Genomic DNA, 27,928 nt, shown 5'->3' on the forward strand with positions numbered 1-27,928 from the left:
TCCCTGTGTCCTCGCCAATATTTATCCCTCAATCAACAACAAAAACGGGCTATCTGGTCATTATCACATTGCTGTTTGTGGGAGCTTGCTGTGCACAAATTGGCTGCCCCGTTTCCCACATTGCAACAGTGACTACACTCCAAAAGTACTTCATTGGTTGTAAAGCGCTTTGAGACATCTGGTGCTCGTGAAAGGCGCTATATAAATGCAAGTCTTTCTTTGTGTGAATATGTTTTTTCCAGAGGACGGCCCACTTGCTCTTGTTATTCGTTCCTCTTTATGTGGTTTGTACTTGAGCTGTGAGAACCCTGTAAGGAAGTTCAGTGACAATCAGCTATCTCTGAAACATCGACGGTAGCATATTATACAGTGTGTGAATGAACAGGAATTTCATCTTTTAAAAATAATTAATTTGAAATGTTTGGCCCGAGGCTCACAGCCGTGACTCTGACCCTCTGTGTCGCAGTGGGTAAGTAAATGCCCAGAGTGGGGGCACCTAACCTGGGTTTGGTTTCATATGATCACATTTCTGAGTTTGATTTCGGGATTGTGGCCGGGTGGTGTGAGTCGGGTATTTTGCAGTCAGATATTTATGTTTAAGAATTGAGATATGTTGGGATTTCTCATGGTTCAGTGGACAAATACCCGGTAAGATGTGACACTGAGCCACGCTGCCCAGTTATCCCACTCCTGGTCTGTGTGTGTGACTGCTGGGGTGTGGAGACCAATAGGATCAACTGCTCTTCCAGGCTGAGAAGCCATCCACGATGTATTGTTCAGATTCACTTGTGAAGAACAGGCGTTGGGTGAGCTATCAGTAGGCTGGCCCCTCCTGTGAGGTAAGAAACAGTATTATAGTAAAAGCAAAGGCTGACACAAATGCAAGGCAATGTGGAAATAAAGCAACAAAGGGATACAAAAAAAGTAAGAGCTGCATAAAGGAATACAGAAAAAACTGGTGAAGATTATCAAAGCAAACAGCAGAAGTTATCAACAACTACAACTGGTATTTATATAGCACCTTTAACGTAGTGAAACTTCCCAAGGGGCTTCACAGGAGTATGAGAGATAAAATTTGACACCGAGCTGCATAAGCAGAAATTAGTGCAGGTGATCAAAAGCTTGGTCAAAGAGGTATGTTTTAAGGATTATCTTGAAGGAGGAAAGAGAGGTAGAGAGGTTTAGGCAGGGAGTTCCAGAGCTTGGGGCCCAGGCAACAGAATGTACGGCCACCAATGGTGGAGCGATTATAATCAGGGATGGGCAAGATGGCAGAATTAGAGGAGCGCAGATATCTTGCGTGGGCGGGGGGGCAGGGGTTGTGGGGCTGGAGGAGATTACAGAGATAGGGAGGAACGAGGCCATGGAGGGATTTGAAAACAAGGATGAGAATTTTGAAATCGAGGCATTGCTTAACCGGAAGCTAATGTCGGTCAGCGAGCTCAGGGGTGATGGGTGAGTGGGACTTGGTGCGAGTTAGGACACGGACAGCCGAGTTTTGGATCACCTCTAGCTTACGTAGGGTTGAATGTGGAGTGTGTTGGAATAGTCAAGTCTCGAGGTGACAAAGGCACTGATGGGTGTTTCAGTTTATTTGGAGAAAGGGAGCAGCTGAAGGGGAATGTGGGCCCAATAAAGACAGATACAGGCGAGACTATAATAGATAATAAGGGCATGGCAGACTTGGGCAATGGAAACTTTGCATCCATTTCGAAGAACTTACTGGAGTTAATGCATGTAAAAAATGTCACTGTGTAAATATTGTGACTGAAGAGAGACAGATCTCCAGGACCTGCTGGTTACCACCCCGGATATTAAAAGAAACCAGTGAGGAAATTGTAGATGTGTTTCATTGTTTTCCAGAGTTCTCTAGAATCAGGAATTATGTCCTTGGTCTGTAAAATTGAAAATGGTGCTCCATATTTGAAGTAGGGAGGAGGCAGAAAGCAAGGGCCCAAGTTTCGGGCCACGCCCCGACTGGACGCCCGTTTTTCACGCCACAAAGTGTGCCTTAAAAAAAAACTTACCTATTCTCCGGCTCCCTGCAGGTCCTCTGGAGCTGGGCGCGGCGCATCACGAGCTGTGGGGGGCGGAGCCAGGTCCCTGCTCTGAAAACAGTGCCGGGACCTCTGCACATGCGCACTACAGTGGGCGCGCATGTGCAGTAGCTCCAGGTGCCCAAAACTGTGTGGGAGGGGCCCGAAGCACGCAGCCCCTAGCCCTGGCCGAATGGCCTCACTGGGGCTGCGTGGATAAGGCTGCACCTCCCACGCCCAGCTCCTGATTCCTCCCGACCCGACTCGACTCCCGCTCCCCCCTACCGGACCCGACCCGACCCCCCCACCCCCCGACCTTCACCTCCCCCTCCCCCCTGACTCGACTCCCGCTCCCCCCCCCGGACCGGACACGACCCCCTGCCGACCCGACCTCCGCCCCCACCCACCCCGACCCGCGATCCCGACCCCCAACGGACCACGGACCCTGGACCCGACGGCGCCTACCTGGAAATCCGGTGCTAAAAACAGGCCCAGCCCGAAGTCTTGGGCCCGGCCCGTTCAGCCTCCCTCTCCTTTCTCCCTTCTCTCTCTCCCTCCCTCCCCCTCCCTTCTCTCCCTCCCTCTCCCCTCCCCCTCCCTTCTCTCCCTCCCTCCCTCCCTTCTCTCCCTCCCTCCCTCCCTTCTCTCCCTCCCTCCCCCTCACTTGTCTCCCTCCCTCCCCCACTCCCTTCTCTCCCTCCCTCCCTCCCCCCTCCCTTCGCTCCCTCCCTCCCCCACTCCCTTCTCTCCCTCCCTCCCCCACTCCCTTCTCTCCCTCCCACCCTTCTCTCCCTCCCTTCTCTCCCCTCCCCTCCCCTCTCTCCCCTCTCCTCCCCTTTTCCCCCCTTCCCCTCCCTTCTCCCTGCCGCACCCCCTCTTCCCCCCTCCTCCTCCCCACCCCCTCCTCCCCCTCCCCCTTCCCCCTCCCCTCACTGTCAGAAACACAGACTCTGACAGACAGAGAGATAGAGACACACTGGGGCGGGGGATGTCCCAGCACGCTGTTGGAGGACTCCCGGTGCTGCAGTCGGCAAGTAGAAAATGTTTTATTTATTGATTTTTTAATTTTAAAAAAATGTTTGTTTATTTTGTTTTGATTGATTTATTGGTTGATTTATTAATGTATTTATCATTTATTATTGATGATGGTTCTTTATTTGTAAAACTGAAGTGTTTAATGTTTGTAAACTTCCCTTTAAACCCTGCCATTCCCTACGCCTGATTTGTAACCTACGCCTGATTTTCTAAGTGTAGACAAGGTTTTTCTGAGCGTACAAAAATCTACACTTACTCCATTCTAAGTTAGTTTGGAGTATGTTTTCACTGCCTAAACTTTCAAAAGTGGCCGGACACGCCCCCTTTTGAAAATAAAAAGCTGTTCCAAACTGAAACTGTTCCAACTGACTAGAACTGGAGCAAACTAAATGCTGAGAATTGCAATTTCTAAGATACTCTATTCTAAACCAGTTGCTCCAAAAAAACAGGAGCAACTCAGGCCAAAACTTGGCCCCCAAGTAACTACTGACCTGTCAGTTTAATGTCAGCTGTGGGGAAGTTGCTGGAATAGATCACCAGGGACAGAGTGACCGAGCACGTGGACAAGTCTGAGCTGATCAAAGAGAGCCAGCACGGATTGTGAAGACTAGGTCATGTCTGGTTCATCGAGCTGAATGTGTTTAGGATCTCACTCACATGGTGGATAGGGGAGTGTCTATGGATGTGGTCTGCATGAACTTCCAGAAAGATCAGGTTCCTGACAGATTATCAAACATGAGAAGGCATGGAATTGAAGGGGACTCAGTGACATGTGTTGGTCATTGGTTGAGAGATAGGAGACAGTGACAGGTACTCTGATTAGCAGGAGGTGACAAGTGGTGTTTCCCAGGGATCGGGACTCAGCTCTTCACCATATTTATTAGTGATTTGGATGGAGGGACAGAGTTACACATCCAAGATGGCACTGAGTTAGGAGACACAGTAAGTTGTGCAGATGTGAACAGAAAGTTACAAAGATACATCGACAGACTCAGTGAGTGGGCAAAACTATGGCAGGTGGGGTTTATTACAGGGAAGTGTGAGGTCATCCATTTTGGATCCAAGAAAGACAAATCAGAATATTTTTGAATGTGTTTTACTTGTATGGGGTGTTTGTGAACATCATTGAGTGGAATACACCTATTGATATGTCTCTATCTATACAGCAATCTATATTAAAATACAGCCACCAGTGGATTTTACACAGGAATTTTTGAAAGAACATAAACTGATTATATTATACAAATATATATTAACTGTCCAAGTGCTGCAGCAAAGTAAAAGCCTCTTTCTTCGCTGAAACCACCTTTAGTGTTTTGAACTTGCCTTGTAGTCAGCAAATACACGAGGATGGGTCACAGTGCTTTGAAACGTAAACCGCTGGTGAACCAGTGAAAGTGGGTTAACAGCCTCGGGGGCAGGAAGCAGTGGCAGCAAAGGTAAGAAGGGATATTAGTTCACCAGTGCCAGCTGCTCCCTTCCTTTATTGATTTGTTGCTAGCCCATTCTCTCTCAATTCACCAATGTTGCTGTTAATCCATTCATCTGCTGATGTGCCTGCTGCTTCAGGAATTGATTTCCGTGTGTCCATGGCTCTGGAGTTGGTTCAGTTCTCACTGTCCCACTAACTCACTGATTTGTTGGTATTGCCACTGCTCCCATTTATTCACTGATGCTCACAACTCCATTCGTTTTCGAACCAGAATTTGGGGTTTGCAGTTCTCCGTGTGTTTAATCCGGTCCGCCAATACTTGGAGAAGCTGGGCTCCCCCTCGCTGTTTGCCGAGTGTGTTTGTGGCTGCACAAATCCAATTGTGGGCTGCAGCCCGACCCATTCAATGAGAACAACTTGTATTTATAGTGCCTTTAACGTAATAAACCCTCACAAGGTGCTTCTCAGGAACGGTATCAGACACAATTTGACACCGAGCCACATGAACAGATATTAAGCCAGGTGAAGAGGTCGGGTTTAAGGAGTGACCGAAAGGAAGTAGAGGTGGAGAGGTTTAGGGAGGGAATGCCACAGCTTCGGGCCCAGACAGCTGAAGGCACGGCCACCAGAATGGTGGGGCGAAGGAAGTGGGGGATGCACAAGAGGCCAGAATTAGAGTGCAGAGTTCCCGGAGGGTTGAAGGGCTGGAGGACCCCCGACCGTGTTCATCCCCTCCCCCTCCCCCTCCCCCGACCGTGTTCTCCCCTCCCCCGACCGCGTTCTCCCCTCCCCCGACCGTGTTCTCCCCTCCCCCGACCGTGTTCTCCCCTCCCCCTCCCCCGACCGTGTTCACCCCCTCCCCCTCCCCCGACCATGTTCAACCCCTCCCCCTCCCCCGACCGTGATCACCCCCTCCCCCTCCCCCGACCGTGTTCACCCCTCCCCCGACCGTGATCACCCCCTCCCCCTCCCCCGACCGTGTTCACCCCCTCCCCGACCGTGATCACCGCCTCCCCCTCCCCCGACCGTGTTCACCCCATCCCCCTCCCCCGACCGTGTTCACCCCCTCCCCCTCCCCCGACCGTGATCACCGCCTCCCCCTCCCCCGACCGTGCTCTCCCCCTCCCCCGACCGTGATCACCCCCTCCCCCTCCCCCGACCGTGTTCACCCCTCCCCCTCCCCCGACCGTGTTCACCCCCTCCCCCTCCCCCGACCGTGATCACCGCCTCCCCCTCCCCCGACCGTGCTCTCCCCCTCCCCCGACCGTGTTCACCCCCTCCCCCTCCCCCGACCGTGATCACCCCCACCCCCTCCCCCGACCGTGTTCTCTCCTCCCCCTCCCCCGACCGTGATCACCCCCACCCCCTCCCCCGACCGTGTTCTCTCCTCCCCCTCCCCCGACCGTGATCACCCCCTCCCCCTCCCGTTGTTCATCCCCTCCCCCGACCGTGTTCACCCCCTCCCTCTCCCCCTCCAGAGTTCACCCCCTCCCCCTCCCCCTCCAGAGTTCACCCCCTCCCCCTCCCCCTCCAGAGTTCACTCCCTCCCCCGACCGTGTTCACCCCCTCGCCCTCCCCCAACCGTGTTCACCCCCACCCCATCCCCCTCCCCCGACTGTGCTCTCCCCCTCCCCCGACCATGTTCACCCCCTGCCCGTCCCCCGACCGTGCTCTCCCCCTCCCCCGACCGTGTTCACCCCCTCCCCCTCCCCCGACCGTGTTCACCCCTCCCCCTCCCCCTCCCCCGACCGTGTTCACCCCCTCCCCCTCCCCCGACCGTCTTCACCCCCTCCCCCTCCCCCTCCCACGACCCTGTTCATCCCCTCCCCCGACCGTGTTCATCCCCTCCCCCTCCCCCGACCGTGTTCACCCCCTCCCCCTCCCCCTCCCCCGACCGTGTTCACCCCCTCCCCCTCCCCCGACCGTCTTCACCCCCTCCCCCGCCCTCGACCGTGTTCACCCCTCCCCCTCCCCCTCCCCCGACCGTGTCACCCCCTCCCCCGCCCTCGACCGTGTTCACCCCCTCGCCCTGCCCCCCCCAACCGTGTTCATCCCTCCCCCTCCCCCGACCGTGTTCACCCCCTCCCCATCCCCAACCGTGTTCACCCCTCCCCCTCCCCCTCCCCCGACCGTGTTCACCCCCTCCCCCTCCCCCGACCGTGGTCACCCCTCCCCCTCCCACGACCGTGTTCACCCCCTCCCCCTCCCCCGACCATGTTCACCAGCTCCCCCTCCTCCGGCAGTGTACACCCCCTCCCCCGCTCCTGACCATGTTCATCCCATCCCTCTCCCCCGACCGTGTTCACCCCCTCCCCCTCCCCGACCGTGTTCACCCCCTCCCCCTCCCCCGACCGTGTTCACCCCCTCCCCCGACCGTGTTCACCCCCTCCCCCCTCCCCCGACCGTGTTCACCCCCTCCCCCGACCGTGTTCACCCCCTCCCCCTCCCCGACCGTGTTCACCCCCTCCCCTCCCCGACCGTGTTCACCCCCTCCCCCTTCCACGACCCTGTTCATCCCCTCCCCCTCCCCCGACCGTGTTCACCCCCTCCCCCGACACTGTTCTCCCCCGACCGTGTTCACCCCCTCCCCCTCCCCCGACCGTGTTCACCCCATCCCCCTCCCCCGACCATGTTCACCCCCTCCCCCTCCCCCGACCGTGTTCACCCCATCACCCCCCCGATCGTGTTCACCCTCTCCCCCTCCCCTGACAGTGTTCACCCCCTCCCCCGACCGTGTTCACTCCCCCTCCCCCTTCCCTGACCATTTTCACCATCCCCCCTCCCCTGGCGGCAAGCAGTGAGTAGCATGGTATGGGGCAGTGGGGAAGCAGTGAGTAGCATGGTATGGGGCAGTGGGGAAGCAGTGAGTAGCATGGTATGGGGCAGTGGGGAACGCAGTGAGTAGCATGGTATGGGGCAGTGGGGAAGCAGTGAGTAGCATGGTATGGGGCAGTGGGGAACGCAGTGAGTAGCATGTTATGGAGCAGTGGGGAAGCAGTGAGTAGCATGGTATGGGGCAGTGGGCAAGCAGTGAGTAGCATGGTATGGGGCAGTGGGGAACGCAGTGAGTAGCATGTTATGGAGCAGTGGGGAAGCAGTGAGTAGCATGGTATGGGGCAGTGGGGAAGCAGTGAGTAGCATGGTATGGGGCAGTGGGGAAGCAGTGAGTAGCATGGTATGGGGCAGTGGGGAAGGCAGTGAGTAGCATGGTATGGGGCAGTGGGGAAGCAGTGAGTAGCGTGGCAGGGGGCTGTCATGTTTGACCATGAACCACCTTGCCCCCATCAGTACCCCTCCCCTTTGTTATGATCTGGAGTGCACTGCCTGAAAGTGCGGTGGAACCAGATTCAATAACAACTTTCAAAAGGAAATTGGATAAATACTTGAAAAGGAAAATTCTGCAAGGCTATGGGGAGAGAGCAGGGGATGGGAGTAATTGAATAGTTCTTGCAAAGGGCCAGCACAGGTACCATGGGCCGAATGGCCGCATCCTGTGTATGTTTCTATCTGAGACCCAATTATACCAAAGGCCAGGAGCCAGGTTTACAACTTTATAATTGCTAAATTTAAAGAGATGAGGGAAGGATTGAGACAAATGGATTGGAGGATTGACCCTGATTCAGAAACCATCATTCTAATTGGTCAAGTGGCTGCCAATGTGGAACTAAGGGAGGGGCGGTGGACAAGGGAAGACACATATAATGGAACTTTGAAAAGATAAATTGCAGATAGTGAGCAATTGAAATAGCTGTTCCAATGGGAGTTTGTTAGCTGCCACGTTCGGGGGGAATGGAGTGAGCCAATGGTACCTACTGAAGGGAGTCACTGTTGTACATCCCTGTGCTGTGAAGGGATTCTCTCTTTAAATAACACATTTATTGTATTGGGAATGGAAAGATCTCCTGCTGAAACTGCTCCCCTTTATTTACTGTATCGCTCAGGTTTTCAGAATGCAAATTAAAAATCAGATTTGACCACAGGTTAAACAGCAGCATGACCAGTGTTTCATTCTTCTCATTCTACTCACACTCTGCGTTTCGTATAAGTCTTTTATTTATTTTATTTCTCCCATTCGGCCTCCTTTTGTCTTCTGCACAAATCACTTCTGCCCTTTAATCTTTTCCAGATCCCCACCGGAGCACTTCACAGGTCATTCTCTGGGGTCTTTAACCTGGAGTGGGTCTTGGGGAGTGGTCTCTCTGCACCTCCCCGGCCTTGTATAAAAACCGCTGGTCGATTTTAACCCGGAGTGGGTCTTGGGGAGTGGTCTCTCTACACCTCCCGGGTCTGTATAAATACTGCTGGTCGATTTTAACCCGGAGTGGGTCTTGGGGAGTGATCTCTGCACCTCCCGGGTCTGTATAAATACTGCCGGTCGATTTTAACCAGGACTGAGTCTTGGGGAGTGATCTCTGCACCTCCCGGGTCTGTATAAAGACCGCCGGTCGATTTTAACCCGGAGTGGGTCTTGGGGAGTGATCTCTGCACCTCCCGGGTCTGTATAAATACTGCCGGTCGATTTTAACCCAGAGTGGGTCTTGGGGAGTGGTCTTTCTGCACCTCCCGGGTCTGTATAAATACCGCCGGTCAATTTTAACCCGGAGTGGGTTTGGGGAGTGGTCTCTGCACCTCCCGGGTCTGTATAAATACTGCCAGTCGATTTTAACCTGGAGTGGGTCTTGGGGAGTGATCTCTGCACCTCACGGGTCTGTATAAAGACCGCCGGTCGATTTTAACCCGGAGTGGGTCTTGGGGAGTGATCTCTGCACCTCCCGGGTCTGTATAAATACTGCCGGTCGATTTTAACCCAGAGTGGGTCTTGGGGAGTGGTCTTTCTGCACCTCCCGGGTCTGTATAAATACCGCCGGTCAATTTTAACCCGGAGTGGGTTTGGGGAGTGGTCTCTGCACCTCCCGGGTCTGTATAAATACTGCCGGTCGATTTTAACCCAGAGTGGGTTTGGGGAGTGGTCTCTGCACCTCCCGGGTCTGTATAAATACCGCCGGTCAATTTTAACCCGGAGTGGGTTTGGGGAGTGGTCTCTGCACCTCCCGGGTCTGTATAAATACCGCTGGTCGATTTTAACCCAGAGTGGGTCTTGGGGAGTGATCTCTGCACCTCCCGGGTCTGTATAAATACCGCCGGTCGATTTTAACCCAGAGTGGGTCTTGGGGAGTGATGTCTGCACCTCCCGGGTCTGTATAAATACCGCCGGTCGATTTTAACCCAGAGTGGGTCTTGGGGAGTGATCTCTGCACCTCCCGGGTCTGTATAAATACCGCCGGTCGATTTTAACCCGGAGTCGGTCTTGGGGAGTGATCTCTGCACCTCCCGGGTCTGTATAAATACCGCCGGTCGATTTTAACCCAGAGTGGGTCTTGGGGAGTGATCTCTGCACCTCCCGGGTCTGTATAAATACCGCCGGTCGATTTTAACCCAGAGTGGGTCTTGGGGAGTGGTCTTTCTGCACCTCCCGGGTCTGTATAAATACCGCCGGTCGATTTTAACCCAGAGTGGGTCTTGGGGAGTGATCTCTGCACCTCCCGGGTCTGTATAAATACCGCCGGTCGATTTTAACCCAGAGTGGGTCTTGGGGAGTGGTCTTTCTGCACCTCCCGGGTCTGTATAAATACCGCCGGTCGATTTTAACCCAGAGTGGGTCTTGGGGAGTGATCTCTGCACCTCCCGGGTCTGTATAAATACCGCCGGTCGATTTTAACCCAGAGTGGGTCTTGGGGAGTGATCTCTGCACCTCCCGGGTCTGTATAAAGACTGCCGCCCACTCCAGGCTGGGAAGAGGGCACAGAGTGTCTGCTGGAGATGATGATCCGGTGGCCCCTGGCGGCCCGACAACTTCCAGGTAAATGGGGGAAGTGGGTTGGAGTTTGGGGCAAGGGGGATTTGTGGCCGCACAAAGGAGATTTTTTGACTTGCCTTGGATGGGGGGGGGGGGGACTGTGGATTCAGCAGGGGTCGGGGGGGAGGAACTGTGGATTCGCGGAGAGGGGGAGAGTGTGCATTCAGCGGGGGCGGGGGGCGTAGTGGACTCGGGGGGTAGGGGGGAGTGTGTGGATTGAGCGGGGGTGGGGTGAGGTGGACTCGGGGTGGGGGGGGGGGGAGTGTGGATTGAGCGGGGGTGGGAGGAGGTGTGGACTCGGGGTGGGGGGGGGTGGATTGAGCGGGGGCGGGGGTGTGGTGGACTCGGGGGGTGGGGGGGAGTGTGGATTGAGCGGGGGTGGGGGGAGGGGTGCACTCGGGGGGTGGGGGGAGAGTGTGGATTGAGCGGGGGTCGGGGGTGTGGGGTGGGTGGGTGTGTGGGGTGTGGGGGGGGTGTGGGTGGGGGGGGGGTGGGGGGGTGTGGTGGGGGGTGGGGGTGTGGGTGGGGGGAGCGGGGGTGGGGGGATGTGGACTCAGGGGGTGGGGGGAGTGTGGATTGAGCGGGGGTGGGGGGAGGTGGACTCGGGGGGTGGGGGGAGTGTGGATTGACCGGGGGGAGGTGGACTCGGGGGGTGGGGGGAGTGTGGATTGAGCGGGGATGGGGGGAGGTGGACTCAGGGGGTGGGGGGAGTGTGGATTGAGCGGGGGTGGGGGGGTGTGGACTCAGGGGGTGGGGGTGGGGGGGGGGTGGGGGGTGGTGGGTGGGGTGGGGGGGGGTGGTGTGGGGGGTGGGGTGGGGGGGGAGTGTGGATTGAGCGGGGACGGGGGGGAGGTGGACTCGGGGGGTGGGGGGAGAGTGTGGATTGAGCGGGGACGGGGGGGAGGTGGACTCGGGGGGTGGGGGGAGAGTGTGGATTGAGCGGGGACGGGGGAGGTGGACTCGGGGGGTGGGGGGAGAGTGTGGATTGAGCGGGGACGGGGGAGGTGGACTCGGGGGGGTGGGATAGATAGATAGATAGATTTTTAACCAATAAGGGAATTAAGGGTTATGGGGAGCGGGTGGATAAGTGGAGCTGAGTCCACGGCCAGATCAGCCATGATCTTGTTGGATGGCGGAGCAGGCTCGAGGGGCTAGATGGCCTACTCCTGTTCCTAATTCTTATGTTCTTATTAATATTGGGGAGGTCTGGAACCAGGTATCACAGTCTGGGGATAAGGGGTGGGCCATTTAGGACCGAGATGAGGAGAAACTTGTTCACCCGGAGAGTGGTGAACCTGTAGAATTCTCTACCACAGAGAGTTGTTGGGGCCAATTCACTAGATATATTCAAAAAGGAGTTAGATGTAGTCATTACTACTGGGGGGATCGGGGGGGTATGGGGAGAAAGCAGGAATGGGGTACTGAAGTTGCATGTTCAGCCATGAACTCATTGAATGGCGGTGCAGGCTCGAAGGGTCGAATGGCCTGCTCCTGCACCTATTTTCTATGTTTCTATGTTTCTATCTCCGCTCTGCATGCATTTGGGAACTTACTTCGGCTTGCCAGTCGCCGGAGGTCTGCCACGAAGTCTGGAACACTTTGCCCTTCTCGTTGCCGGTGCATGTAAAACCGGTGTCTCGCCATGTGCATGCTGCTCGCCGGCTTAAAGTGTTCCCTGATCAACTTACTGAGCTCTTGAAAAGTCTTGTCTGCCGGCTTCTCTGGCGCTAGGATGTACTTCATCAGGGAGTACGTCCTGGATCCACAAACCATCAGGAGATGAGCCCTGCGTTTGTCGGCCGAATCCTGTCCCAACCATTCCTTAGTGATGAAACTTTGCTGTAGTCTCTCAATAAAGTCGTCCCAATCATCACCAACACAGTACCTCTCTTCTGTGCTGCTCGTGGCCATGCTCGCATGGTTTAAATCCCAGTTTCTCGTCGCCAATGATATGCCCTTATTATACAGTACAAATACACACGAGGCCCATACTTGAGAGAGGGTCACTCTGTGACCAGTAACCTTTATTAGCCAGCACTCAAGTGATGAAGGTGGGTGGAGTTTCCCCTTTTATACCTGGAAGTCCAGATTCGGAGTGTCTCCCACAAGTTCACCACCTAGTGGTCAATGTTCTCACGGTGTATACATGTGTTACAATGACAATTGAATACATGACAAATGTAACGTGAAATTCTGTCGTATTATGATCACTCTGCCCCACAGGATCCTTTACGATGAGATTGCTAATTAACCCTGTCTCATTGCACAATACAAGATCTAAAGTAACCTGTTCCCTGGTTGGTTCCATGACGTATTGTTCTAGGAAAGTGTCCCGAATGCATTCCATGAACTCATCCTCCAGACTACCTTCACCAATTTGATTTATCCAGTCTATATGAAGATTAAAGTCCTCCACGATTATTGCATTACCTTTGTTACAAGTTCATACTATTCTTGATTAATATTCTGTCCAACAGTATAGCTAGTGTTAGGGGGCCTATATACTACTCCCACCAGTGTTTTCTGCCCCTTGTTATTCCTTACCTTCACCCAGACTGATTCTACTTCCTGATCGTCTGACCCAAAATCCTGTGGCATCGAAACTTCCCCTTCCCTTAAGGCCTGTTACCGCTGGAAATCAGCGGCCACACTGCGGTATCCCGGCGGTGACCCGCTCCCCACCCAGCGTTCTGCTGCTGCCGACCCGTCCTAAGCCCGATCTTCCCACCTCCCCGTGGGTGAAATTCAGCCGGAAATATCTTGCTCCCGCTGCGCGGTGCCAAAAGCTGCTTTTTTCTGCTGGTGCAGTGAGGCTGTAGTCCTTGTAAAATGGTGGTGTGTCTCCCATTAAAGGGGAGGACCCACTGCCGCTGCCACCATGCTTTTTTTCTGTCAGCCGACTGCCATGTCAGTCCGACAATTATGTCCCGGGTTCGGCCGGGCCACCAACAGGCAGCCTGGCACGCACTACTTCTTGGGTGCCAGGCCACTGGCCCGGCCGAAACCCTCCTGGTGGCCCAGTGGACTGAACTTAAAGAATCGCAGCGGCCCTCCCCTTTACCTGAAGGAGGGAGCCGAGGTGATGTGGCACCGTGATGACGTTATCTGCGTCACGCTGATGACTGACAGCGTCGGTTACTCTGCCCGCCCCCAACTTCCACTCCTCAAGTCCGAACTTCCGCTCATTGCCGCATAACCCTCATTATTACCGACTTCTTGTCCGCCGGAAAAACACAAAAACATTGAATTTTGCTCGAGGCCACCGCATTCACTTCGCCGGTAAATACAAGAGAAGCAGGGCAGGTGTGCCCCGTTTCCAGCAGTGGGTATTTTAGTCCCTTTCTCTCTTGTGTCCTTATATCATCCTTTATTATCAGGGTTACCCCCACTCCTTTACCATTCAGCCTGTCTTTTCAAAACGTCAAGTACCCTGGGTCATTTAGTTCCCAACCTCGGTCACCTTGCAACCATGTCTCTGTAATGGCTATTAGATCAAACCCATTTATCTCTATTTGTGCCACTCCTTCATTTATCTTATTATGAATGCTCCATGCATTCAGATAAAGAGCCTTTAATGTAATTTTTTATCGTTATTCCCTACTTTGACCTTAAACTCTGTCCTTTCCTGTCACACTCTGCCTATTTTTATCCAAATCGCTACACTGCTCTATTGCATCTTTATCTTTAGATCTCTAAATTTCCCCTCACATGACTCCTGCCCCCACTCCCCGCCATTTTTTAGTTTAGTTTGAAGCCCTATTTACAGCCACTTGTGGAGGAAGTTAAAGCAAACCCAGAACAATACTTTCAGATATAACCAGGGCAGGAGGGCACAGTCAGGATTGTAAAGGCCAAGTTCAGGACTCAGTTATTTGAAGACGGTGATCAAAAGCTGGAACAGGTTCCCAGGCGAGGCCAGAACACGGGACAGGTTTACAAACCGCTGGACGCTGCAATGGGACGATGGTAGTATTGGAATTCTGGAAGGATGAAACGAAGTGGACCGAGAGCCTTCTGTATCTGAACCTACATCAGAATCTGGTGTTGGGTATCGCAAAATATCACTAAAACTGGCAACTTTTTCCTGATTTTCTGATCCTTTTAATACCAACCTCCGTGGTAAAGGCAGCAAAGAACATATCCACAGCAGGAGTTCTGAGTTCAGTTGCAGTGTGTGTGTTTTTGGGCTGCCTGTTCACACTGGGATTGTTGGTCAGTACAGGGCAATGTGGGACAGCTAAGCTCAGGATATGTTTGAACAACTCGGCTACAAATTACTGATCACACACAATATCCATTCGCAAACAGACAGGAGATTTTATAATCGCTTCAGTTTCAAGTTATTACTTTATGCTGTTCCTCATCTGTTCTGATCATCAGTTATTTACTATTCACAGGTCGAAAGGCAAGTCCGGTTCTAATCCAGTCCCCAGAAGTTGTGACGGTGCCCGAGGGTGGGACGGTGCAGTTTGGGTGTACCCTGGAGAGCAGCAATGTGAATGACCGTGTGGATAAATATACTGTACACTGGTACCTCTCACAGGACAGGAAACACATATTAAGTCATTTTGCAGATGGCAGGATTTACCGATCACACGGTGTCTCTGAGCGGTTTCAGCTTTCCAGAGATGTTGCCAGTAACAGCTGCATTCTGACCATCAGAGGCGTGGAGCACAGAGACAGCGCGGTCTATATCTGTGGTATTTGGGGATCAATCTATGGAAATGGAAACCGGCTGAATGTAACCAGTAAGTACATTCTACATTATATTGGTTTGATATCTAATAATGTTACTATACCAGCATCTCGTGTTTAAGTAAATATTATACAACGTTGTCACTTTTACAGTAACAACACTGAGTGGAAGTTCTAAACACAGAATGGAGGGTGAATTCTGGGACAAACTCCATTTGTTTTTAATTGAACAAAAGCGTGTGAGCACATGGTGGGACAAAACCTCACACACAGGATTCAACGGGAAAATACATGTTGAAGGAAAAGTGCAGTAATAGGAATAAAAGAGAGCCTCCTGGTTAAATCCTGACACTGACAGGGAGATAAATATATATAGAAATAAAGGGATTTATCTCGCACCTTTCACGACCACTGGACGTTTCAAAGCGCTTTACAGCCAATGAAGTACATTTGACGTGTAGTCACTGTTGTAATGTGGGAAACGTGGCAGCCAATTAGTGCACAGCAAGCTCCCACAAACAGCAGTGAATGACCAGATAATCAGTTTTTTGTGATGTTGATTAAGGGCTAAATATTGGCCAGAACACCAGGGATAACTTCCCTGCTCTTCTTCAAAATAGTGACATGAAATATTTTACGTCCACTTGAGAGAGCAGACGGGGCCTCGGTTGAACGTCTCATCCGAAAGACGGCACCTGTGACAGTGCAGCACTCCCTCAGCACTGCACTGGGAGGCTCAGCCTGGATTTGTGCTCAAGTTCCTGGAGTGGGACTTCAACCCACAACCTTCTGACTCCGAGGTGAGAGTGCTACCCACTGAGCCACAGCTGACACAGATATAAAACAATGCAGGGCTGAAATTGTACCCCTCTTAAGCTCCATTACCGCCTCTAAGAGGAGGCAGTGGACAGATAGGCCTCACCGACCGGGGGGAGATGGCTGGGCCGACCCATCCTAAATTGCCCCGGTCCAGGAGCGACAGGAACGGGATTCCGTGCTGCTGCCCGTCAGGCACACACCGATCCCACACTGTACCGCGGTGCTCCCCTTACCAATCCCAGTGAGGAATTGCCCCGCGGGAGCGATGTTACCGCCGGTCGGTGCCACTGACAGCTTTCCCCTGCGGGAAGCTGCGTGTGCCTGTGCGGCATGTCCACCCTTAAAGGGGAGGCTGCACTACCGGCAATGGTGGCCACGGGTTCGGCCGGGCCGCCGACAGGCAGCATGCACCCTGTCTTGGGTGCCAGGCCGCTGGCCCAGCCCAAAGTCTCCCTGGTGGCCCAGTGCGCCCAACGAAACTTCCTCTAACTGAAGGGGAGGGACTTTGTGACACGGCAGTGTGACGGGACACATCCACATCACGCTGGTATCATCAGCGACGTGCTGAAGTGAGCAGCGCATCACTGACGCCTCGTCTGGGCACCGATCGACCAAAGGGCACTTCCGCCCCTCAGCACCGCCCCAACCGCAAATAGACGCCAAAGTGCCGAATATTGGGGCAGAGAACACTCTTAAATATCGGTAAGTGGGGGGGCAACTTCAGCCCCTGCATCTGTTAGTGACCAAATCTGCACTCATCATTGCAAACAAATGACCTCTCCACACTTTCCAGGCTACAATGGGGCCGGAATTCAGCCTCCCGAAAAGGCCTCACCATCAGAAAGCAGCAGCCGTGCGGCGGAACCGAATGGCCGCCAATTTGGGGTCAAAATGCCGCCGGCAAAGAAATTCACCTCGGTAGTTTTTCCGACGGTCTCCACAAGTGCATAATCAAAGTGTGCACCGCCAATCTCCCGAACCTCCAGCCAAATTCACCGTGAGAAATCTTCGATCTGCCGCGCGGTGACCCGACAGTTTTGATGTTGGAGCACCTTGTTGGAATTGTATACAACGGGGCAGCATGGCACCCCTTCAACTATTCTTGTGTGAAACAAGAATCAAGTACCCCCTTATAAAAGGGGCACTAAAACCGACAAATTAACCAATAAAACTTTTTAAACGATAAATGGACAAATTAAAATTTGGTTGCCGGGGGTGAAGATGCACTCCAGTCCCTCCAGCGCCCACCTCTCGCGGAAGGCCACGAGCGTACCGGTGGACACCGCGTGCTCCATCTCCAGGGACAAGCTGGAGCGAACCTAGCCGTGGAAGTCAGGCTGAACGACCCCCTCGACCGCCTGCTGCCCGGATCGGCTAATGGCCCCCTTGGCCAGGCCCAGGAGCAGTCCTATGAGGAGCGGCAGCCCTTCAAATGGGGGGCGCACTGCCGCGGCCGCCATATTTTTTTTTGTAGGCCGACTGTCCGGTCGGGCCGACAGTTATGCCCCGGTTTTGGCCAGGCCGCCCACAGGCTGCTGGCCCGGCCGAAACCCTCCCTGGTGGCCCAGTGGACCAGAGTTTTAAAATGGCGAAGGCTCCCCCTTTAAGTGAAGGGGAGAGATGTGGTGACGCACATGTGTCATGACATCATCAGCGGCAGGCTGACGAATGACAGCAACCCGCCTCCGCTTCCGCCCCTCCCACGGTCGATCAGCTTACTGTCCCACTTCCACCCCTCCCACGGTCGATCAGCTTACTGCCCCACTTCCACCCCTCCCACGGTCGATCAGCTTACTGCCCCCTTCCACCCCTCCCACGGTCGATCAGCTTACTGCCCCACTTACACCCCTCCCACAGTCGATCAGCTTACTGCCCCACTTCCACCCCTCCCACGGTCGATCAGCTTACTGCCCCACCTCCACCCCTCCCACGGTCGATCAGCTTACTGTTCCACTTCCACCCCTCCCACAGTCGATCAGCTTACTGCCCCACCTCCACCCCTCCCACGGTCGATCAGCTTACTGTTCCACTTCCACCCCTCCCACAGTCGATCAGCTTACTGCCCCACCTCCACCCCTCCCACAGTCGATCAGCTTACTGCCCCACTTCCACCCCTCCCACGGTCGATCAGCTTACTGCCCCACCTCCACCCCTCCCACGGTCGATCAGCTTACTGTTCCACTTCCACCCCTCCCACAGTCGATCAGCTTACTGCCCCACCTCCACCCCTCCCACAGTCGATCAGCTTACTGCCCCACTTCCATCCCTCCCACGGTCGATCAGCTTACTGCCCCACTTCCACCCCTCCCACAGTCGATCAGCTCACTGCCCCACCTCCACCCCTCCCACGGTCGATCAGCTTACTGTTCCACTTCCACCCCTCCCACAGTCGATCAGCTTACTGCCCCACTTCCATCCCTCCCACGGTCGATCAGCTCACTGCCCCACTTCCACCCCTCCCACGGTCGATCAGCTTACTGTCCCCACTTCCACCCCTCCCACGGTCGATCAGCTTACTGCCCCACCTCCACCCCTCCCACAGTCGATCAGCTTACTGTCCCCACTTCCACCCCTCCCACGGTCGATCAGCTCACTGTCCCACTTCCACCCCTCCCACGGTCGATCAGCTTACTGCCCCCTTCCACCCCTCCCACGGTCGATCAGCTTACTGCCCCCTTCCACCCCTCCCACGGTCGATCAGCTTACTGCCCCACTTCCACCCCTCCCACAGTCGATCAGCTCACTGTCCCACTGCCACCCCTCCCACAGTCGATCAGCTTACCCACCCCTCCCACGGTCGATCAGCTTACTGCCTCACTTCCGCCTCCATTTTGACCGACTTCCGGTTCTGCCAGAAAAAAAGCCAAAGAGCTAAATTTTGTGAAAGAGGCAACCTCTTCCAGCGCGGCAGAAAAAACACCAAAAACAGGAGATGCGTCAGGTTTCTGGCGGGCCTGAATTTCGACCCAAATAATCATCCTTCAGCTAGCAAATTAATTAAGGAATGTGCAATCGGCTTTCATAATGGCAAGGCGGTGAAGAAGATCATCTCATTTTGGAGTTGAAAGCCAGAAACTATTTATTAATCGAGTCCCGTGAGAAACTCGTCCATGGGTCTGGAATGTACCCAATACACACAGACTGTAGTGGGTCTGGAATGTACCCAATACACACAGACTGTAGTGGGTCTGGAATGTGCCCAATACACACAGACTGTCGTGGGTCTGGAATGTACCCAATACACACAGACTGTCGTGGGTCTGGAATGTGCCCAATACACACAGACTGTAGTGGGTCTGGAATGTGCCCAATACACACAGACTGTAGTGGGTCTGGAATGTGCCCAATACACACAGACTGTAGTGGGTCTGGAATGTGCCCAATACACACAGACTGTAGTGGGTCTGGAATGTGCCCAATACACACAGACTGTAGTGGGTCTGGAATGTGCCCAATACACACAGACTGTAGTGGGTCTGGAATGTGCCCAATACACACAGACTGTAGTGGGTCTGGAATGTACCCAATACACGCAGACTGTAGTGGGTCTGGAATGTGCCCAATACACACAGACTGTAGTGGGTCTGGAATGTACCCAATACACGCAGACTGTAGTGGGTCTGGAATGTGCCCAATACACACAGAATGTAGTGGGTCTGGAATGTACCCAATACACACAGAATGTAGTGGGTCTCGAATGTACCCAATACACACAGACTGTAGTGGGTCTGGAATGTGCCCAATACACACAGACTGTAGTGGGTCTGGAATGTGCCCAATACACACAGAATGTAGTGGGTCTGGAATGTACCCAATACACACAGACTGTAGTGGGTCTGGAATGTGCCCAATACACACAGAATGTAGTGGGTCTGGAATGTACCCAATACACACACACTGTAGTGGGTCTGGAATGTACCCAATACACACACACTGTAGTGGGTCTGGAATGTACCCAATACACACAGACTGTAGTGGGTCTGGAATGTGCCCAATACACACAGAATGTAGTGGGTCTGGAATGTACCCAATACACACAGACTGTAGTGGGTCTGGAATGTGCCCAATACACACAGACTGTAGTGGGTCTGGAATGTGCCCAATACACACAGACTGTAGTGGGTCTGGAATGTACCCAATACACACAGATTGTAGTGGGTCTGGAATGTGCCCAATACACAAAGACTGTAATGTGTCTGGAATGTACGCAATACACAGAATGTAGTGGGTCTGGAATGTACCCAATACATACAGACTGCAGTGGGTCTGGAATGTACCCAATACACACAGACTGTCGTGGGTCTGGAATGTGCCCAATACACACAGAATGTAGTGGGTCTGGAATGTGCCCAATACACACAGACTGTAGTGGGTCTGGAATGTGCCCAATACACACAGACTGCAGTGGGTCTGGAATGTACCCAATACACACATACTGTAGTGGGTCTGGAATGTACCCAATACACACAGACTGTAGTGGATCTGGAATGTGCCCAATACACACAGACTGTAGTGGGTCTGGAATGTACCCAATACACACAGACTGTAGTGGATCTGGAATGTGCCCAATACACACAGACTGTCGTGCGTCTGGAATGTACCCAATACACACAGACTGTCGTGGGTCTGGAATGTACCCAATACACGCAGACTATAGTGGGTCTGGAATGTACCAAATACACACAGACTGTAATGTGTCTGGAATGTACGCAATACACAGAATGTAGTGGGTCTGGAATGTACCCAATACATACAGACTGCAGTGGGTCTGGAATGTACCCAATACACACAGACTGTCGTGGTTCTGGAATGTACCCAATATACACAGACTGTAGTGTGTCTGGAATGTATACAATACACACAGACTGTAGTGGGTCTGGAATGTAACCAATACACACAGATTGTAGTGTGTCTGGAATGTACCCAATACACACAGACTGTAATGGGTCTGGAATGTACCTAATACACACAGACTGTAGTGGGTCTGGAATTTACCCAAGACACACAGAATGTAGTGGGTCTGGAATGTTCCCAATGCACAGAGACTGTAGTGGGTCTGGAATGTACCCAATACACACAGACTGTAGTGGGTCTGGAATGTACCCAATACACACAGACTGTAGTGTGTCGGGAATGTACCCAATACACACAGACTGTAGTGGGTCTGGAATGTGCCCAATACACACAGACTTTAGTGGGTCTGGAATGTGCACAATACACACAGACTGTAGTGGGTCTGGAATGTACCCAATACACACAGACTGTAGTGGGTCTGGAATGTGCCCAATACACACAGACTGTAGTGGGTCTGGAATGTGCCCAATACACACAGACTGTAGTGGGTCTGGAATGTACCCAATACACACAGATTGTAGTGGGTCTGGAATGTGCCCAATACACACAGACTGTAGTGGGTCTGGAATGTGCCCAATACACACAGACTGTAGTGGGTCTGGAATGTGCCCAATACACACAGACTGCAGTGGGTCTGGAATGTACCCAATACACACAGACTGTAGTGGGTCTGGAATGTACCCAATACACACAGACTGTAGTGGATCTGGAATGTGCCCAATACACACAGACTGTAGTGGGTCTGGAATGTACCCAATACACACAGACTGTAGTGGATCTGGAATGTGCCCAATACACACAGACTGTCGTGCGTCTGGAATGTACCCAATACACACAGACTGTAGTGGGTCTGGAATGTACCCAATACACACAGACTGTCGTGGGTCTGGAATGTACCCAATACACGCAGGCTATAGTGGGTCTGGAATGTACCAAATACACACAGACTGTAATGGGTCTGGAATGTACCAAATACACACAGACTGTAATGTGTCTGGAATGTACGCAATACACAGAATGTAGTGGGTCTGGAATGTACCCAATACATACAGACTGCAGTGGGTCTGGAATGTACCCAATACACACAGACTGTACTGTGTCTGGAATGTGCCCAATACACACAGACTGTAGTGGGTCTGGAATGTGCCCAATACACACAGACTGTCGTGGTTCTGGAATGTACCCAATATACACAGACTGTAGTGTGTCTGGAATGTATACAATACACACAGACTGTAGTGGGTCTGGAATGTAACCAATACACACAGATTGTAGTGTGTCTGGAATGTACCCAATACACACAGACTGTAATGGGTCTGGAATGTACCTAATACACACAGACTGTAGTGGGTCTGGAATTTACCCAAGACACACAGAATGTAGTGGGTCTGGAATGTTCCCAATGCACAGAGACTGTAGTGGGTCTGGAATGTACCCAATACACACAGACTGTAGTGGGTCTGGAATGTACCCAATACACACAGACTGTAGTGTGTCGGGAATGTACCCAATACACACAGACTGTAGTGGGTCTGGAATTTACCCAATACACACAGACTGTAGTTGGTCTGGAATGTGCCCAATAGACACAGACTGCAGTGTGTCTGGAATGTGCCCAATACATACAGACTGTCGTGGGTCTGCAATGTACCCAATACACACAGACTGTAGTGGGTCTGGAATGTACCCAATACACACAGACTGTAGTGTGTCTGGAATGTACCCAATACACACAGACTGTAGTGTGTCTGGAATGTACCCAATACACACAGACTGTAGTGGGTATGGAATGTGCCCAATACACACAGACTGTACTGTGTCTGGAATGTGCCCAATACACACAGACTGTAGTGGGTCTGGAATGTGCCCAATACACACAGACTGTAGTGGGTCTGGAATGTACCCAATACACACAGACTGTAGTGGGTCTGGAATGTGCCCAATACACACAGACTGTAGTGTGTCTGGAATGTGCCCAATACACACAGACTGTAGTGGGTCTGGAATGTACCCAATACACACAGACTGTAGTGGGTCTGGAATGTACCCAATACACGCAAACTATAGTGGGTCTGGAATGTACCCAATACATGCAGACTATAGTGGGTCTGAAATGTACCCAATACACACAGACTGTAGTGGGTCTGGAATGTACCCAATACACACAGACTGTAGTGGGTCTGGAATGTACCCAATACACACAGACTGCAGTGGGTCTGGAATGTACCCAATACACACAGACTGTAGTGGGTCTGGAATGTACCCAATACACACACAGACTGTAGTGCGTCTGGAATGTGTCCAACACACACAGACTGCAGTGTGTCTGGAATGTACCCAATACACACAGACTGCAGTGGGTCTGGAATGTACCCAATACACACAGACTGTAGTGGGTCTGGAATGTACCCAATACGCACAGACTGTAGTGTGTCGGGAATGTACCCAATTCACACAGACTGTAGTGGGTCTGGAATGTACCCAATACACACAGACGGCAGTTGGTCTGGAATGTGCCCAATACACACAGACTGTAGTGGGTCTGGAATGTGCCCAATACATACAGACTGTCGTGGGTCCGTAATGTGCCCAATACACACAGACTGTAGTGGATCTGGAATGTACCCAATACACACAAACTGCAGTGGGTCTGGAATGTACCCAATACACACAAACTGCAGTGGGTCTGGAATGTACCCAATACACACAGACTGTCGTGGGTCTGGAATGTACCCAATACACACAGACTGTAGTGGGTCTGGAATGTACCCAATACACACAGACTGTAGTGGGTCTGGAATGTACCCAATACACGCAGACTATAGTGGGTCTGGAATGTACCCAATACATGCAGACTATAGTGGGTCTGAAATGTACCCAATACACACAGACTGCAGTGGGTCTGGAACGTACCCAATACACACAGACTGTAGTGGGTCTGGCATGTACCCAATACACACAGACTGTAGTGGGTCTGGAATGTGCACAATACACACAGACTGTCGTGGGTCTGCAATGTACCCAATACACACAGACTGTAGTGGGTCTGGAATGTACCCAATACACACAGACTGTAGTGGGTCTGGAATGTACCCAATACACACAGACTGTAGTGGGTCTGGAATGTACCCAATACACGCAAACTATAGTGGGTCTGGAATGTACCCAATACACACAGACTGTAGTGGGTCTGCAATGTACCCAATACACACAGACTGTAATGGGTCTGGAATGTACCCAATACACACAGAATGTAGTGGATCTGGAATGTGCACAATACACACAGACTGTCGTGGGTCTGCAATGTACCCAATACACACAGACTGTAGTGGGTCTGGAATGTACCCAATACACACAGACTGTAGTGGGTCTGGAATGTACCCAAGACACACTGACTGTAGTGGGTCTGGAATGTGCCCAATACACACAGACTGTAGTGTGTCTGGATTGTGTCCAACACACACAGACTGTAGTGTGTCTGGAATGTACCCAATACGCACAGACTGTAGTGTGTCGGGAATGTACCTAATTCACACAGACTGTAGTGGGTATGGAATGTACCCAATACACACAGACTGTAGTTGGTCTGGAATGTGCCCAAAACACACAGACTGTAGTGTGTCTGGAATGTGCCCAATACATACAGACTGTCGTGGTTCTGCAATGTACCCAATACACACAGACTGTAATGGGTCTGGAATGTACCCAATACACACAGACTGTAGTGGATCTGGAATGTGCCCAATACACACAGACTGTAGTGGGTCTGCAATGTACCCAATACACACAGACTGGAGTGGGTCTGGAATGTACCCAATACACACAGACTGTAGTGGGTCTGGAATGTACCCAATACACACAGACTGTAGTGGGTCTGGAATGTGCCCAATACACACAGACTGTAGTGTGTCTGGAATGTGCCCAATACACACAGACTGTAGTGGGTCTGGAATGTACCCAATACACACAGACTGTAGTGGGTCTGGAATGTACCCAATACACACAGACTGTAGTGGGTCTGGAATGTACCCAATACACGCAGACTATAGAGGGTCTGGAATGTACCCAATACACGCAGACTATAGTGGGTCTGAAATGTACCCAATACACACAGACTGTAATGGGTCTGGAATGTACGCAATACACAGAATGTAGTGTGTCTGGAATGTACCCAATACACACAGACTGTAATGGGTCTGGAATGTACCCAATACACACAGACTGCAGTGGGTCTGGAATGTACCCAAGACACACAGAATGTAGTGGGTCTGGGATGTACCCAATACACACAGACTGTAGTGGGTCTGGAATGTACCCAATACACACAGACTGCAGTGGGTCTGGAATGTACCCAACACACACAGACTGTAGTGGGCCTGGAATGTGCCCAATAGACACAGACTGTAGTGTGTCTGGAATGTGCCCAATACATACAGACTGTAGTGTGTCTGGAATGTGCCCAATACATACAGACTGTCGTGGGTCTGCAATGTACCCAATACACACAGACTGTAGTGGGTCTGGAATGTACCCAATACACACAGACTGTAGTGGGTCTGGAATGTGCCCAATACACACAGACTGTCGTGGGTCTGCAATGTACCCAATACACACAGGCTGTAGTGGGTCTGGAATGTACCCAATACACACAGACTCTAGTGGGTCTGGAATTTACCCAATACACACAGACTGTAGTGGGTCTGGAATGTGCCCAATACACACAGACTGTAGTGTATCTGGAATGTGCCCAATACACACAGACTGTAGTGGGTCTGGAATGTACCCAATACACACAGACTCTAGTGGGTCTGGAATGTACCCAATACACGCAAACTATAGTGGGTCTGGAATGTACCCAATACATGCAGACTATAGTGGGTCTGAAATGTACCCAATACACACAGACTGTAGCGGGTGTGGAATGTACCCAATACACACAGACTGTAGTGGGTCTGGAATGTACCCAATACACACAGACTGTAGTGGGTCTGGAATGTACCCAATACACACAGACTGTAGTGGGTCTGGAATGTACCCAATACACACACGGACTGTAGTGTGTCTGGAATGTGTCCAACACACACAGACTGTAGTGGGTCTGGAATGTACCCAATACACACAGGCGGTAGTGGGTCTGGAATGTACCCAATACACATAGAATGTAGTGGGTCTGAAATGTACCCAATACACACAGACTGTAGTGGGTCTGGAATGTACCCAATACACACAGGCGGTAGTGGGTCTGGAATGTACCCAATACACATAGAATGTAGTGGGTCTGGAATGTACCCAATACGCACAGACTGTAGTGGGTCTGGAATGTACCCAATACACACAGGCGGTAGTGGGTCTGGAATGTACCCAATACACATAGAATGTAGTGGGTCTGGAATGTACCCAATACACACAGACTGTAGTGGGTCTGGAATTTACCCAATACACACAGACTGTAGTGGGTCTGGAATGTACCCAATACACATAGAATGTAGTGGGTCTGGAATGTACCCAATACGCACAGACTGTAGTGGGTCTGGAATGTACCCAAGACACACAGAATGTAGTGGGTCTGGGATGTACCCAATACACACAGACTGCAGTGTGTCTGGAATGTACCCAACACACACAGACTGTAGTGGGCCTGGAATGTGCCCAATAGACACAGACTGTAGTGTGTCTGGAATGTGCCCAATACATACAGACTGTAGTGTGTCTGGAATGTGCTCAATACATACAGACTGTCGTGGGTCTGCAATGTACCCAATACACACAGACTGTAGTGGGTCTGGAATGTACCTAATACACACAGACTGTAGTGGGTCTGGAATGTGCCCAATACACACAGACTGTCGTGGGTCTGCAATGTACCCAATACACACAGACTGTAGTGGGTCTGGAATGTACCCAATACACACAGACTGTAGTGGGTCTGGAATGTGCCCAATACACACAGACTGTAGTGGGTCTGGAATGTACCCAATACACACAGACTGTAGTGTGTCGGGAATTTACCCAATTCACACAGACTGTAGTGGGTCTGGAATGTACCCAATACACACAGACTGTAGTTGGTCTGGAATGTGCCCAATACACACAGACTGTAGAGGGTCTGGAATGTGCCCAATACATACAGACTGCAGTGGGTCTGGAATGTGCCCAATACACACAGACTGTAGTGTGTCTGGAATGTGCCCAATACACACAGACTGTAGTGGGTCTGGAATGTACCCAATACACACAAACTGCAGTGGGTCTGGAATGTACCCAATACACACAGACTGTAGTGGGTCTGGAATGTACCCAATACACGCAGACTATAGTGGGTCTGGAATGTACCCAATACACGCAGACTATAGTGGGTCTGAAATATACCCAATACACACAGACTGTAGTGGGTCTGGAATGTGTCCAACACACACAGACTGTAGTGTGTCTGGAATGTACCCAATACACACAGACTGTAGTGGGTCTGGAATGTACCCAATACACACAGACTGTAGTGGGTCTGGAATGTACCCAATACGCACAGACTGTAGTGTGTCGGGAATGTACCCAATTCACACAGACTGTAGTGGGTCTGGAATGTACCCAATACACACAGACTGTAGTTGGTCTGGAATGTGCCCAATACACACAGACTGTAGAGGGTCTGGAATGTGCCCAATACATACAGACTGTCGATGGTCTGGAATGTGCCCAATACACACAGACTGTAGTGGGTCTGGAATGTACCCAATACACACAGACTGGAGTGGGTCTGGAATGTACCCAATAAACACAGACTGTAGTGGATCTGGAATGTGCCCAATACACACAGACTGTCGTGGGTCTGCAATGTACCCAATACACACAGACTGTAGTGGTTCTGGAATGTACCCAATACACACAGACTGTAGTGGGTCTGGAATGTACCCAATACACACAAACTGCAGTGGGTCTGGAATGTACCCAATACACACAGACTGTAGTGGGTCTGGAATGTACCCAATACATACAGACTGTAGTGGGTCTGGAATGTACCCAATACACACAGACTGTAGTGGGTCTGGAATGTACCCAATACACACAGACTGTAGTGGATCTGGAATGTGCCCAATACACACAGACTGTCGTGGGTCTGCAATGTACCCAATACACACAGACTGTAGTGGGTCTGGAATGTACCCAATACACACAGACTGTCGTGGGTCTGGAATGTACCCA

At 52.0% G+C, this 27,928-nt stretch overlaps 1 protein-coding gene across 2 annotated transcripts in view; it reads left to right on the forward strand.

Annotated features, from left to right (window-relative positions):
- The first annotated feature begins 236 nt into the window (after window positions 1–236).
- Window positions 237–27,928, forward strand: part of LOC139255689 (uncharacterized) — a 125,801-nt gene continuing 98,109 nt past the window's right edge. The window contains exons 1-2 of one of the 2 annotated variants that reach the window (XM_070873966.1): window positions 237–469; window positions 14,758–15,108. In XM_070873966.1, coding sequence (XP_070730067.1) covers window positions 418–469; window positions 14,758–15,108 — 403 coding nt within the window. In that variant the 5' untranslated portion in view covers window positions 237–417. The remainder of the gene's footprint in view (window positions 470–14,757; window positions 15,109–27,928) is intronic. The other variant, XM_070873965.1, reaches the window with a different exon arrangement.

Source organism: Pristiophorus japonicus, unplaced genomic scaffold (genome assembly GCF_044704955.1).
Source record: "Pristiophorus japonicus isolate sPriJap1 unplaced genomic scaffold, sPriJap1.hap1 HAP1_SCAFFOLD_620, whole genome shotgun sequence".
Lineage (NCBI taxonomy): Eukaryota > Metazoa > Chordata > Chondrichthyes > Pristiophoridae > Pristiophorus > Pristiophorus japonicus.